General features: G+C 41.2%; 1 protein-coding gene across 6 annotated transcripts in view; it reads right to left on the minus strand.

Annotated features, from left to right (window-relative positions):
* Positions 1–15341, minus strand: part of CIT (citron rho-interacting serine/threonine kinase) — a 156192-nt gene that overhangs the window by 28346 nt on the left and 112505 nt on the right. For all 6 annotated transcript variants that reach the window (XM_046640859.1, XM_046640861.1, XM_046640860.1 and 3 more), the window contains 6 exons: positions 12246–12443; positions 11541–11734; positions 9066–9201; positions 7082–7186; positions 1874–2014; positions 1339–1446 (listed from right to left, as the gene is read on the minus strand). In XM_046640859.1, the coding sequence (XP_046496815.1) occupies positions 1339–1446; positions 1874–2014; positions 7082–7186; positions 9066–9201; positions 11541–11734; positions 12246–12443 (882 nt within the window). The remainder of the gene's footprint in view (positions 1–1338; positions 1447–1873; positions 2015–7081; positions 7187–9065; positions 9202–11540; positions 11735–12245; positions 12444–15341) is intronic.

Here is a 15341-nt window from a genome sequence, read left to right on the forward strand (position 1 = left end):
ATTTCCAAGGAGAGCCATTTCCTGAGTCTTTACCCTCAAAAAATGGAAGTGGAGGATGGAGTCAGGAGAGGTGGTTCAGAAATCACTCTTGCCTTGAATTTGTCTCATGATGCTTAGTTACAAGACACAGAGATGAGTGCTTTTAAAAAAGGAAGCAAAAAAATTGAATACTAAAAGGACATCAAAACGAGGGGCTTACTCAAAAAAATGCAAATGGAACATGTACTGTACGTGAAGAAAAAAGAAAAACATAGAAGAATGCAACTGAAAAAAAATTAACAATGAAAAAAGAAATGGCAACACCCTAACTACATCAAGTGACATAATCAGATAACAGTCCACTGCTAAAACAAAAAAGATTAAATCTCATAGGCATTACAAGCACAGACAGGCACATGACACACAAGAAAATCCTTCCCCTGCAGCCACCCTGAGTAGCAGGCTGCTCTCATCTCCTTACAGTAGAGACAGCATCAGGATCCACTGGGACCGAGGGCCCACCTCAGTCCACTCCTCAGTATTCCTCCAAAGGCATAGCAGGCCTTTCCTGCAAAACTGCTGCCTCTGCGACTCTGGGGTACAAATGCCTTTAGAAGGAAACGCGAGCTCCTTAGAGGCCCTTATGAATGGAGAACACTTGGCCAAACCTAGGAGGCGGGCTTCAGCGGTTTAGGGAAGCATGTTTTGGCCTTACTAAAAATCTCCCCATGCACACGGATAGATACGTATAACCCTCTCCATAGGTTTTTCGGGTTTTTTGGCCATAGTTTTTAATATGTTGTCTGTTACAATTTTAAAGGGATGGAGCAGAACTCCATGGAAGGTACAGCTATCCAATCAGGCACTTTAGACGGGCATTTCGACAATCTGGGTCCCAGTCTCTTTGTGAGCCAACCAAAAGGACTGGACCAGACAAGTTCTAACCTCTTCTAGAGTCCCACACAGATGACCTGAGAATCCTTCTCTCTCTAGAGTCCCACACATGTGACCTGCTACTCCCTCTGGAGTCCTGTGCCCCGACCTATGTACAAACCTTTCTCTCTGCATACCACCCCCGCCCCAGCTGCTTAGGGAAAAAAATCACTCCCTTAACAGAGACAGGCACCACAATTTTAAAGGCCATGGACAGAAAGTAGCTTGTTACAGACTTTATAATGATACCCTCTCTTTAACAGCTATTCTGATTATCTCAAAACCTATTTTTCAACCCAAAATAAAACATTTTGTGCATTTTGTTCTCTTCAATGTTCCTAAGATGCTCTATCAACCGTGGTGTACACTGAAACAGAGGATCAAGCCAAACTGTCAACTCGCCACTTTTCCAACACTTTGACCCACCTTTTTCTTTTTAGCAGGTTGGTCCATTTTGGCTTGCAGAAAATCAATGAGTTTGGTTTGTTGAGAAATAGTGCCTTCCATTTTCACCTTTTCATGAGAATACAGAACCTAAAATTCAGGAAAACAAGAATAACCTCAGACCCAGAAAGAAGGATACTTTTAAATTTAGTACTTTAAGAAAATAAAAAAGAAAGTCATTAGGATGCCAGCATAGGAAAATTCAACGCCAATGCACTGGGTCAATATTTGATCACTTAGTCCTCATCTTAGTGCCAAAACACAAAGAGGGATGATGGATGGATAGATATGTGAAAAAGTAAAACCAGCAAATGATTAATATTGGAATCTAGGGAGTGATCATTAGAGCAGTTTTCCAACTTCTCTGAATGTTTGCAAATTTTTGTAATGAAATATTGGAGAAAATACACAACAGTGCACAACACAAAGACACTGACGGTTTCCCCAGATGACTTTGAGCCATCATGCTTCGCCTCTGCAGACAATTTTTAAGGAAGTTCCCTCGGCCGATTCTCACCTGAATGTTTTCCAGCTGATATTCCAGATCACTCCTTTCTGTCTTCAGCAGATCAGCTCGATCTAGAGCTTCTTGCAGTCCTTGAGTCAGCCGGAAAATATGATTCTTCTGCAGGTCCATCTGCTGCTGTAATTTGGCTTGCTAGTGGGGAGAAAGGCCGGAGAAAGGCTCAGTACCACACACAATACATCTTGTTCCCCCACTGTTGCAATTACCAAACTAATTTCAGGCACGGCACCAAAAGTTCGGCTTTTGAAACCATCTCATTCCAGAATTGCCAATTGTCTCCTTATTCCAAAACGATGCATGCATGGTTAAAAAGAATTTGCACAGAAATCTCAGATGGCCAGCAAGTCACAGGATGTCCACTGTAACAGGAAGTCCAGTCTGGTGGGTCTTCCTTCCGGTCAGAGCTGACAGTTAATTTTGGTCCTTAAGAGTCTGAGCCATCTGAGTTAATATCTAAGGCAGTGAGAGTTACTGCCATGACAACTAAGTTCCAATTTGTCCTTATTTTTTGTTTTTAAGATCTCAGCTGTTACTATGCAGAATCACTTTGCACGGACAGTGTGGAATACACAAGGGGAATCACGTCATCTCTAACTGAAAGAGTTCCTCGTCAGGGTGAGGGACCCCAAAAAGCACGCAAATAGCCACAATCGTAGGACATATTTTTACAGCGTGGGGAGGAAAGAAACGGAAGATCCCAGATTCAGTATGAGTGTTGGTAAAACCCAGGAAAAAAAATTAAATTTAGTATACTGGAAACAGTTTTGTGCTGGAAATCTTCCCCCAATTTTTATAATGGAAGTCAACCAGAAAATAGGGCAGGTTATAAAGAGACTGCTTTTATGGCTCTCTTTCCTAAAATGCTTCTGTGTCTACAAAGCAGGAGAGAGCAGAGATCCTGACAAAACACTGCTTGATTTCACCCAACCCCTGGTTTACAGTCTTAACCACGCTAGCAGTGGCCCAAATCCTCTCTTCCCTGGTGGGCTAGATCCTCTGCAGACTTAAGGACCGGGAGCTACTGAAGAGCACTAAACATCACCACCGGAGTTTTCCGACAGGCCATGGCAAAGCTCAGTGCTCCCGGCCCCAGCAAGCTGAGAGCAACTGATGACCTCGTGTTGACCCTCTCCATCTTACTTCACTTCCCTCTATCTATGTTTCATTTTTCTTTCCTTTTCTACCCTTCACCCGCCCTTCCTCTTCAGAGGGCGCTGACTGCTTGGGGCATACTGCAGGGTAGTGGAATAAGCCTGGACTTTGAAACGTTAGAAACCCTGGTTGAAATCCTGACTTTAACACATATCAGCCACATGACCATGGGATGCTTACACTGCCTCTAGGGGCATCAGGTTCTTCCTCTGAAAAAGGATATAATACCTGCCCTCACTAGTGACATCCTACACACAGTGCCCAGCACACAGTCGGTGCTCAATGAATTTTAGTGCCATCTCCATTGTCCTTCCTTCTTCCCTCCAACCAGGTCAGCTGCTCTCCTCTCACCTTCTTATCTGCCTTTCCCATCCCAACCTACTCCACCAGCCTCTCCCCTATCAATCCTCCATAAAGCAAGAGATACTGTTACTAACCAGAGACCACCCAGCCCATGTGCCAACCTGGAATTTCTGAATCAAACCACAGAACCCCCTAAAATACAGGAAAAAAAGAAAAGGAAAACAGCTAAGATAACCTTTAAAAGGAGCTATCAGTCCCCTGCAGCACAAGTGATTTCTTCCACAAATTACCCTCTTTGGTTTCTTCCCACTATTTTAGGACACATTAATTGCTAGGCAGGAGGCAGAGAAACAAGTGCTGGGCACAAGAATCTGTTTGGTGACAGCCAGGCCCAAAATATTTTTCTAGAATAAATACATCAACTGTCCATTAGCTTTCCAAGAAATAGGCTGCTTATTTACTATAATAAAAAAACAGCTAAGGGGCTGGCTCTGTGGCTGAGTGGTTAAGTTCGCGTGCTCCGCTGCAGGCGGCCCAGTGTTTCATCGGTTCGAATCCTGGGCGCGGACATGGCACTACTCATCAAGCCACGCTGAGGCAGCGTCCCACATACCACAACTAGAAAGACCCACAACGAAGAACATACAACTATGTACCGGGGGCTTCGGGGAGAAAAAGGAAAAAATAAAATCTTTAAAAAAAAAAACAAAAAAAAACAGCTAAGAGTGACATTTGTGCTCAGTGAAATGTTTTTCAAAACCATTGACCTGCTTCCCAGAGAGAGGCAAAGGGAGATGATTCATGGGTCAGTGTCAGACTGAAAGGAGGGCTTTAGCTACGTGCTTAGACCTGTCCAACAATTTTACAAGGGTGACAGGAGACTGGGAGGAAGCATGAAGGAGCTAGATGACAGAACGAGAGCATCAAACAACCCTGGTGGCTAGAAAGATGGATCAAAACCAACAAGAGAAAGTTCAGTGGGATGGTATTTTCTCCAACATCAACTGAATAAATACAGAACTCAAAGATGTTAAAAAAACAAACACTTGTAGAAGGGTAGGTGGTGACTTGACAGGTCAACGGGTATCAATAGTGGGATAAAGCTACCCAAAGAGCCTGGGTCATTGGCAGAGGTTTCCAGAGCCCAGAATGGAGATGGAGATATCCCACTGTATTCCATGCTGTTCAGACCACGTGGCCCTCTAGAAACTCTCTTTGGAAAGATAAATCTACCAGAAAAGAACATGCCAAACTTGGAGGAACTTGAAATATTTCATTTAGAAAAGAGAAGATGATTTGGAGTGGGAGAGTAGGTAAGATATCTAATCAACTGTCACGGAGATAATAAAAGTAGTTATTGAGGTCGGCCCCGTGGCCTAGTGGTTAAGTTCATGCACTCCACTTCAGCGGCCCAGGGTTTCACCAGTTCAAATCCTGGGCAGCGACATGGCATCGCTCATCAAGCCATGCTGAGGTGGCATCCCACATGCCACAACTGGAAGGACCCACAACTAAAAAAATACACAACTATGTACCGGGGGGCTTTGGGGAGAACAAGGAAAAATAAAATCTTAAAAATAAAATAAAATAAAATAAAATTAGTTATGGAATCATCACAAGGACTGTATGAGTTAATTTATGTAAGGTACTCAGAAAGGTACTTTGCACATATTAAGTGCTAATTAAATGTTAGTTGTTATTATTATTCTCAGGCTTCAGTTCAAAATAAAACAGGACTTCCTAAGAATGAGTTGTTGAAAAATGGGTTGGAATGTGAGAGTCACTGTAAGTACTGAGGTGGAGGTTCAACAAGGCTCGCCTATGAGGAGTGCTGGGGAAGGGATTCTCTACCTTGGACAAAAGATTAATTTGACCAGGATTAGCAAATGGACTTTCAGCTCTGGTGTTACTTCCAGTGGACCGATAGTGGCTATAAAGTGCCATATCCAAAAGCTTCTGAGGCCATCTCAGGCTCACGAGGAAAGATTTGGGAGAAAGAGCCATTAGTAAAGTCTGTTAGGGGCAGGGATAAAGGGAACAGTGGCAAAAGTGCTGGGAATTTGGACTAGATGACATAAAAAAATTCTTTCTAACCCTGAGACTCTGATTCCGAACTCATTTTCAAGTCTCTGTCCCTAATGAAGAGGATATCTGAGTGAAGCCCTTGGTCACATGCTTATAAAGTGCACACCACAACCAAGCATCCTAGCCATATTTTGGACAATAAAGATCATTCTTTGTTTCATAATGGTTTCAACCGTCAGCAAAATCTGCCTCAAACTCAATGTCAGCCAGATGTCTGTGCTCAAAAATCTATCTGTGAGGTACAGACTGAGAAACCGGAAAGTTCTCACGTAGTGTAGAAGTGAGAACGAGGGGACTGAAGCCAGCATTCTATTCCGAGCATTGTCACTGACTCACCAGGTAACCTTGGACCAAAGTATGGAGCTGTCAGGGCCAACTCTCCTTCCTCGGAAGGAGAATAGGACAGGCGAGATCATTGATTATTTCTGTTCTTTCTGTTTCCAACAAGTGCCCAAAGTGGGAACGCTGTCTATTCATTCCACATCAAAGACCATAATTCTCTCGTTGACCACCAGGTAGATTTTTAAATTTGTATTACAGTGATCTTAGGGCTGCCTTTGGTGAACTTCCCATCCATGTATACATATAATTAATTTGATTTTTAAAATTTTTTATTGTGGTAAAATATATATAACATAACACTTACCATTTTAACCATTTTTAAGTGTACAGTTCAGGGGCACTAAGTACATTCACACTGGTGCGCAACCATCACTACCATCCATCTCCAGAACTTTCCCAAACTCCCACTCCTATTTTTTAAAGTATCATTTCATAAAACATTTCATACTCACCTGTAAAATTTTCACCAGACTTTTCAAACTTAATAACATGGCAATATTATTTCTACTAGCAGAGATCCTCGGGAGTTATGGGTATCATACAGTAAACCCTCAGTTAACCAGAATAGGTAATCTGGTTAACTGAACTGTCAGGCTCCCTCCAAGAGAACACTCCTGGAGTCCAGCTTCTCATTAAATATCTTTATAAAGTGTGTTTGTCCTGGTTGGTCAATTCTAATGAACAAAGCAGAATCATCAGTGATTCAACATACAGGGCTTTGGTTGGGAGCGGGAAGTAGTCATCAATTTAAATGGAGATTTTCAGAATTCTGTTAAAAGGTACAGGAAATAATATAAGGGACGGGTTTAGGAGATCCATTTGAGCTTTTCATTTTATGTCTCAAAAGCAGGGCATAATTTTTTTTTAACTGAATTAACTGAATGTTCAACGTCTTCATGAAATTTGGTAGTCAGCATAATCTGATCAAGTCTCTGCCCTGTGCACAAAGCTAATTTGCATGGATGTGCTATCAGCCTGAAACTTAATATACTTTGGATGTTAACTCTAAAGAAAAATTTAACTTAATATTCATTCACCCGTCTATTTAATAAACTTCCATTTGGCACATACTCACTATGTGCTTCTCACTCTATTAAGCACCATATGGGAGGACACAAACGACAGGGATCCTCCGGTCTTCATGACACATTCTTTAATGTGTTAAATACCTTCGAGAAAGTATCAAGTGACCACTTTACTCTTCCTCGAAAATTCTAATTTCAAAATTTGAACGTCTAATTTGGATCTGACTACCTGAACGTAAATTTTCACTTTCGAAATTCCAGCTGGCTCTATTTAGCAGGTGCGTTCACTCACCTCTTCCAGAAGCCTTTGTTTGAGCTCTCTTTCGGTCTCCAGTTTCTGTTGTAAACTTCGGGCGTTCATTTCCAGCATGGCGTGTTTCTTCTCCAGGTCGTTGAGCTGGACATTTGGAAAAATTGGCCATGATACCACATTTAGGAATGTCAGATGCTAATAACTTTTGGAAATATCCACAAACCTTCACATGTGAAGAATAATCAAGTTCTAACGGTCAGAATATAAATATTGTTTTTTAAAAATTTACCACAAAAAAGTCCATGTCATAGACAGTCCTTATGTAAGTTATTCCATGAGGTAGGAATTATTGCTAAGGGGTGAGTCATATAAACAGCTGTGACAAGTTTGAAGAGGATGATTGCTTTGGCTGGATTTAGTTAAAGAATCATGCTGAATGCCTGCTCCTTGCACAGGATTCTATCAGGGGTTTTTGGGATGAAAGGATGGATGAGCTCTCTCAAGGAACCTACATGAAGTCACAAGCAGAGGCTGGCCCATAACTAGACATACACACAAAAAATGACTGCTTTGTCACATGATAATTTAGATATGGAGAAGAAAAACTGATCTTGAATGACCAGTCATCAAGAAAAGATGGTATGAGAATGTCTAGAGTCTTAAAGGAGGGGTGAAACTTGACTAGAGAATACTTTAAGAACAGTCAAATAGAAAAAAATATTCTTCAAGTTGAACACAAAAGGGTTTATTTATCTCCAAATAATATATTTATTTTCCTCATGAAAAAAAAAAATAGCAAGCCAGTATCAAGGAAGTCAGGAACGTTCCTGAGTGGCAAGTTCTAGCCTTGAATTCAATCATTTTATTTCTATGATACTCTGGTAAGAAAATAATCAGATGTCTATAAAGACTTATGTTCATCACACTGTTATTTATAATGGCAAAAAATTGGAAGAAGCTCAAGTTTCCAACACAAGTGGAATGATTAAAATAGGTACTTCCGTGCAATTGATGTTTTTAGAACTACATCTTCAAAAAATATTCAATAACTCAGGAAAAGCCCCTAGTTATATGATGTTTTTAAAAAAAATACATAAAGCTGTTTATATAGTAAGAACCTAAATTTATACAAATATTTATGTGTGTTGTGTGTGTGTGTACACATAAACATATTATGCAAAGAAAAAACTACAAATAAATTCACCAATATAACAGTAGTGACGGATTACCAGTCACTTTTTCCTTTACTTTTCTGTGGTTTCCATAGCACCAGAATGACCCCAAATAATTACTCTTATAATCAGGAAATAACAGAGTTATACAAAACTCAGATTATTACTCTACGTGTGTGTTTGTGTGTGAAAAAGAGTATATGTGCGAGGCTACGTATATACATAAAATTTCTCTAATCTTCACTTTTGTTTTCCATAACATTGAAGCACTTATTCTAAATCTCTTTCAAGACTATTAGATTAAATCTCCGAAACAGTGGTCCATCACCTGGTAAATATAATATGGAGTGCTACATGGACAGAACACACGTATTTCCAGTGTGAAATACTGAGGACTAGCATTGTCGTCAGACCCTATCATGTCCCTGGACTTGGAACACAGGGAGGCTGAGCTGCCTATTACGGTAGCAATGGAATTAGCATTAATCCTTGCCACCAAGCACTTCCCAAGGATACTCAACATTAAATCCATAAATCCTTCTAGAAATCAAGTGCCAGAAAACGAGAGTTGTGCACGCAGATCAAAATTCGGACTTCAGGGGCCCAGAGAGGTGGATGTTAAGAAGCCATTGACCGACTGTGAGACCCCAGTACCCACCACACCAACTCACACTATTATCTACCAAGGACGTCCCACAGTAAAGCATAACCATGTGACTCTACTGGACTGAGTAAACGTATGTTTATGAAATACGTTGACCATGGATTGCATTTGAATTTGTATCAAGCATGCCTTCCAAAAGATGGAAATGAAAATGTTTTCCAGAAAGGCAGAAAGGATGGGCACTGACCTTGTCAGAGAGGCTCTCAGCTTTCAGCTTCTGTTCTTTGAGAGCCTGCTGCAGAGCGAGAATCTCGGCCTTGTGTTCCTTCACTGCCAGCTCCACCACCTGGCGCGACTCAGTGATGCGCTGATCAGCTCTTGCCCTGATGGAAAAACACAGGCCCATTTCATAAGCCCCACCATCACTGACCCAGAGAAAGGAAGCTGGCCCATCTCTAATCCTGATAAGCAACCAAACTGGCTGCAGGCTGGATAGATGCCCAACCCTGACTCCTACTTCCAAGTTACGTCCTGCTTCCTGACCGCTTACTGAGTGATGATTTGACCCACTTTAGGCCTTGGGTAAAAATATTCTTCATAGGTAACGTTCTCATGCGTACTCACTTGGAAAGGCTGAAGGGGAAAAGGCAATTTTCCAAATACAACCGGGCTGAAGAGGATGTGTCAAGACTGTCACAGCCTCCCTTGGGAGTGGAAAGGAAATGAGGTCCCACTGAAGGATTACAGGGTGCAGAGGACCATGGGAGATGCCATTTGAGCAAACATTTCTTCTCCTTAAAGTACATGCAGTAAGTTAAGTGTTCGGGGTGCTCATCAGGAAACTGAAAATTGAATCTGATGAATGTGTACGTAAATAAGGTTAGAGACTAGAAAAATTAGAAGCAAACTAGAAAAATCACTTCCTCTCACCCATTTAGGTCTTACATTTTGCTACTTCCACACCTGGGCTTGCAACACTGTCCTTCCCTACCCTCCAAAGCCTGATCTGACTCAGCCTTGAAGGACAAACTCAAAGGCCTGTCCTTCATAAAACCTTTCTTAATTTCCCCTCCCAGAAGTAACCTCTCCTTGCTCTGTATCCAGAGCATAAATGTACTTCTCTCCTGGCACACCCAACTCTCTGTTTCAGAGAATAAATATCTGAATACACAGTTTATCTCCTCCACTAGACTCTTAGCCTCTTGAGGACAAGAATTAAGAATTATATTTTACTCATCTCAGTATCCCACATAACACCAAGACAGCAGGAAAAAAAGGGGGTAAAGCCAAGATCTTTCACAGTTGCCCTTGAAATTATACCTGAAATGTCTTCCTAGGCACAGCCTGTAATTTTACCTTCCACATGTGGTTGTGTATCTCTTGATGCTAAAGCCAGCTTCTGATCCCTAAAATTTTCCCTGAAGGACTCTAGAAACAGCTAGGATAGGAGCTGGACTTGAGGGCAGAAGGAGGGGGTCTGTGTGAAAGACCCGAACAAACCACGAGGACTCAGGGAGCCCAAGAGTTCAGAGGGCAGCAGGAGCAGGTCTTAAACCAGCAGCCCCTCACACCAGCAAATACCTTGCGCAAGAGGATGCCCGAAAAGGGAACATTTCTACCAGTTTCTCTTGAAATTTAAGAGTCCTCATCTTTTGCCTCTAATCTTTTCTAGTTTAACTGACTTAGCATAGATTAAACATCCAACACATTGATGAGTCTACCATGGCCAAGTAAATGTGGGAAATGCCCAAATGAGTCTGCTGGAGTCCAACTAAATGATAGATATTTCTATGTATAGCTTATCTTGCTTAAGGAGTTTAGAATATCAAGGAAGGTGAGTTTCAGAAGAAGGTGACATTAGCGAGGTTATGAAAGATGGACATGATTCAGTTATGCAGACACGAAGTCATGGGGCTAACACTAGCCTATATGGAGCCTTTGTGCAAACTGGAAAAAGGCACCTGTTCTTCAAGACCATTTATTTCCATCTGCTGGTAAACTGTCGTAATATACCAATTTTGTTAGAACAAAACACTTTCCTGCTGTGAGCTGTAAAATTGTCATAATAAAGCTTCAAATCTATGATGTCTCCAATGTGAACGGCACCCCCTAGAGCTATGCACTACACAACCTGTAGTATTGCGGCCTTGGCAAAAAGGGAACTGTGGAAACCAAAGCGGGAAAGCAGAGGAAAGATACCGCCTGAACCTATTATTACTATTTCCTACCAAGAAAAAAGAAAAAAAACACTATTCTTCTAGAGCAGTTGTTCTCAAGTGGGGGCGATTTTGCCCCCCAGGGGACGTGACGCAATGTCTGGAGACATTTTTAGTGTCACAATTTGTAGAGGGAAGACTAGCATTACACACGACCAGGATTAAAATGGTGATGGTCTTGCTACACGGTCACAATGATAAGAAACCTGAAGAAAGAGTTTCTGCAAAGAAAGCACTGAGATACTTGCCCTGCTCTCCCCCCAGGCCTCTGCACAGGAGAAATGAACACCAGCTACTGCCACAGAATCCAACTGACACTGACCATATTTACAAGCAGGATGACCAACCCATCCTGGTTTGCTCAAGAGTCTCCCAGTTCCAGCACTGACAGTCTGGTGTCCCAGAAAACTGTTCAGTCTTGGGACAGTCAGTCACCCGCCTCATAACTCTCAGGTGATCCTGCTGCAGTGGCCCGTCACTGGCTTTCTAGAAACAGGAAGTCCCACCTGCTCTGCTTTTCAGTGTCCAGCATCCTCTGTAACTCTCGAACCCGACACTCAAACTGGGACTTCTCATCGCCAAGGACGCTCCTCCACGCCTCCCACTGCCGCTCTTTTTCCAGCAGCTCGTCGTTCAGGGCCTCCAAATCCATGACCTGTTCTTCCAGCATCGTGCAGGTGGTCTTGAGAGCCTCCATAGTCTGCAAATCAGTACCACTGAGTTGTGCCTTGTATCAAATGAGGATCTCCTGGATGTTACTTTTGTCGGATCAGTTTTAGAAAAGCCCAAGTTTCTAACTACAGTCTGAAATGCAGTTTATCTTCTTCTACAGACTGAGGGGACCAGAAGAGAATGGATGAAGGGCCATTTCTGCCACCATCTTATAGGCAGAACCCAAAGCAAGGCCAGCAGGAGGAGACCACACTTAAAAAGTCAAGGGGCTCACACTGCCTCCCAGAGCATTCTATTTCATTCGTAATTTTTTTAAATCAAAATTAAGAAGAACAACACACTTTCAAAAGCCATTTTTTAAAATGCTCGAGCCTTCAAAACACAGACATGATTACGAAAAAGAGTCCATTTAATGGACAAGGCTCAGTCTTGGAACCCTTGGGAGAGATGCCCCAGGCACTCACTCTAAAATCTAAAGGGGACCAAAGTGTTCTTTGGGATCTCTAAAGGGGATCTCTAACATTGTTTACTGTCCTTACTTGCTTCTGGCTGGTAAGCTGCATCTCCCTCTCTGTGATCTCACGGCGGAGATGGTCCACTTCACTTCGCAGCTGTACTATCTCGTCGTTGGCACCGGAAGCCTCATCGAGTTGTTTGGACAAGTAGAAATTTTGGTTGTTGAGCTCAGCATTGTCCTCGGTCAGCTGGTTCAGCTGCTCCTCCAGGTCTGTGATGACCTAAGAGAGGACAGGAATCCAGTTACACATCAAGCAAGTCAATTTTAAATGAGAAATTGCTCCAAGAGCCATTGGTTTTGAACCTACATGATACTGATAATCACTGTGCAGCTCACGTATTTGCCCATCCAGCCCCAAGAGCCAAACCCAAGCTCCCCACATCCACCCACCTATCACTAAGACACACGTGCTGTGGTAGGAAAAGAGAAGTCTCTGATTCCTTCTAACTCAGGATTCATCTGGAAAGTATGGCAAAGGCCAATCAATCAAAAGTGACTGCCATGTGGAAGGGGCAACTTTAAATGAGATCAAGTTAATGGAAGATAATATAATGTGGAAAATGCAAATTGAGGAAAGAGGAATAACAAAGAGACTTGTATCACAATCAGCTAATTAAGCGAAAACACCCATGACACCATCTATAGGACATTATAATTGAAGATAGTCTTAGGAGGCAAAATAAAGTTCTTATCAAGGAAGACTGACAGTGAAGGACACCAAGAGTTACTTTAATAATATCTCAGGCAATAAATTTAATTTCACACAACGAAGAAAAGAAAAATTTGAGGAAGCTTAGAATAATCCTGAAAATACAATATTGTACTATAACATCACTTTAATGGTTTTTATTATACAGTGAGCTATCCGAAAATGGAAAGGCATGTATATGAAATTGTCATTTTATTAAGAGAGATTTAATCTGGTTTTGCTAAATTATTTCCCTGCGCAATGGCAGAATGACTTCAATTTCAGTACATTTAGCATTCTTATTCTCTTGGCTGTGGTTTAGTATCAGTGCTGCAGAGAGCTTTTATATATAATACTTCAGAAGTTTAAGGGCAATTTTCTAATAATAGTTGGAATGAGGCACACGGGCAGTAAATTAAATTTTACGTTAAAAAAAAAAGTAAATTAAAAGGAAAAGCCTTGAAGCCTACAATTATTAATTGTTTCCAATTATCAAAACTAGAGTAGATTTAGTTTATGAAATGTTGCCACTGTTCCCACGACTAATTCCCTATTTTAACCCCCTTTGATTATCAATTAAAAAAAAAAATCTTTCCAGGCTTGCAGAATTAAAGAACATCAATTAAGTACATTTGTTCAATGTGGCTCAGAAAACACAGCTTTTCATTTTGTAAGTGAGCTGACAAGCTTTTAATGTAGTAAGTGGGCTAGCAATTTGTATTTTAATGTCAAAAGCCATGTTAATTCCTAATGCACTAGTCTGAGGTTCAGTGTCAGCTACAAGAGGGAAAAATAAAGGTTGTCTGGTCAGGTTCTTTATCAGGGGGGAAAAAAAGGAAAAAACTGAAAGTTTGTCATTCCTAGCAGGCAGTTATGCCTCATAGATCCCTGTATCACTCACTCTATGACATGGTCAAATCTCCTAAAACCAGAAACAATGAATGAACACTGCCAACAGTTCAACTGGTCTCCTTCGAATGCAGTAAACCCGATCCTGAAGATAGTCTTCATCCTACACTGCAAATGTCTCCATTTAACTATTTTGCCTCCTTCTACTCTTTCCCAAAGAAAAACAAGACTGAGGCAAACTGGCCTGGGAGTTATGCTACAGCCTGGCTTCTGGAACTCCAAAGAAGCCACCTTGAACTTTGTTGGGTTGACTTCTCCATCTGTGACATGGAGGTATATACTAGATTTACCATCTCCTCCGTTTTTACTTTTTTAATGTTTTGAGTTTTCTAACATATTATTCTGCCTTAAAGTATCATGTAAAATATAGGGGACAAACATCAACGACCAAGATGAAGCTTCATTTGAAAGATTACAGTGGTGCCTCTTGAGGAGCAGACTACAGAAAATCAATTCACATAAGAATATATACATGGCCAAAATAATTTACTGCCATTCAAAGACATATTTAAGCCTCTGGTACCCACTTCCTTTCTTTGATTCATGAAATATTTATTTTCATAATGTGAATTATTATAAGTCCATTTCTACCAACTCATCTTCTTCTCCCAAAATTAGATTATAAAGTGCAAAAGAAGAAACATTTGAAAAAAGTCAATGAGGTGCCAAGATTATTCCTCTCACTTCAGTTGAGATGGGCCCATTGAAATAACAAGGGTCCCTCCATTTCCCTGTTGTTATCCGGCTTTCAAGTGGTCTCACATCTCTATTTACAATTTGTGACTGTTGGTTCTATATTTTGTCATCATCTCTCTTTAGCACATTTGACATGAAGAGGATTACATGTTTGTGTGAAGCACCCAAGTCTTCATTAAAAGCATTTTAACTCATTCAGACTTTTTATATATTCCTTTTGCCCCAGCCATACCATGTTTAGCTCGTGACTCTGTTTCAAGTTGTTGAAGTTGTGGTATTAAGTGTTAGACAAACCGACAAACACACACAGTATTGAGTTTGCAGACACCGAACTGACTTGAAACACAGGCAGTAAACTAATGGTCTCCATGGTTTAAAAAAAACGTATCAGAGGAAATCTGTGAATTTGACCCAGGTCATGTGCAAGGAGAATTCTTAGGTCTACTCTGTGGCCATCGGTATATTCTCTCCACACCAAGCACAAATGATCTTTTTACTATATTAGAGTCTGTTAACCTTTCAACGCCAAGGATAGAGAGTAAAAAAGATAAATTGAAAGCCTGATTCCATCTTAGCAGTAAAAAAGATGAGGGAGACAGCTTCACAATGCAGGGGCCAGCAGAGCTTTCTTATATGCTGTTTTTGCAGATAAGAGATTGTGGTACAGTTCTAAGAGAAAACAAAGGATATAAAAAAATGATCTACTCCCAGTGTCCCAAAAAAAAAAGATCTCTGGGGTTATCTGTTGCTTTCCAAGCAAACCTCATGGTTCTGAGAAATAGATGTTAACCCCTCCCACCTTACTGGAAGACCAGTAGAGGGAAT

The sequence above is a fragment of the Equus quagga genome, chromosome 15 (assembly GCF_021613505.1).
Source record: "Equus quagga isolate Etosha38 chromosome 15, UCLA_HA_Equagga_1.0, whole genome shotgun sequence".
NCBI lineage: Eukaryota > Metazoa > Chordata > Mammalia > Perissodactyla > Equidae > Equus > Equus quagga.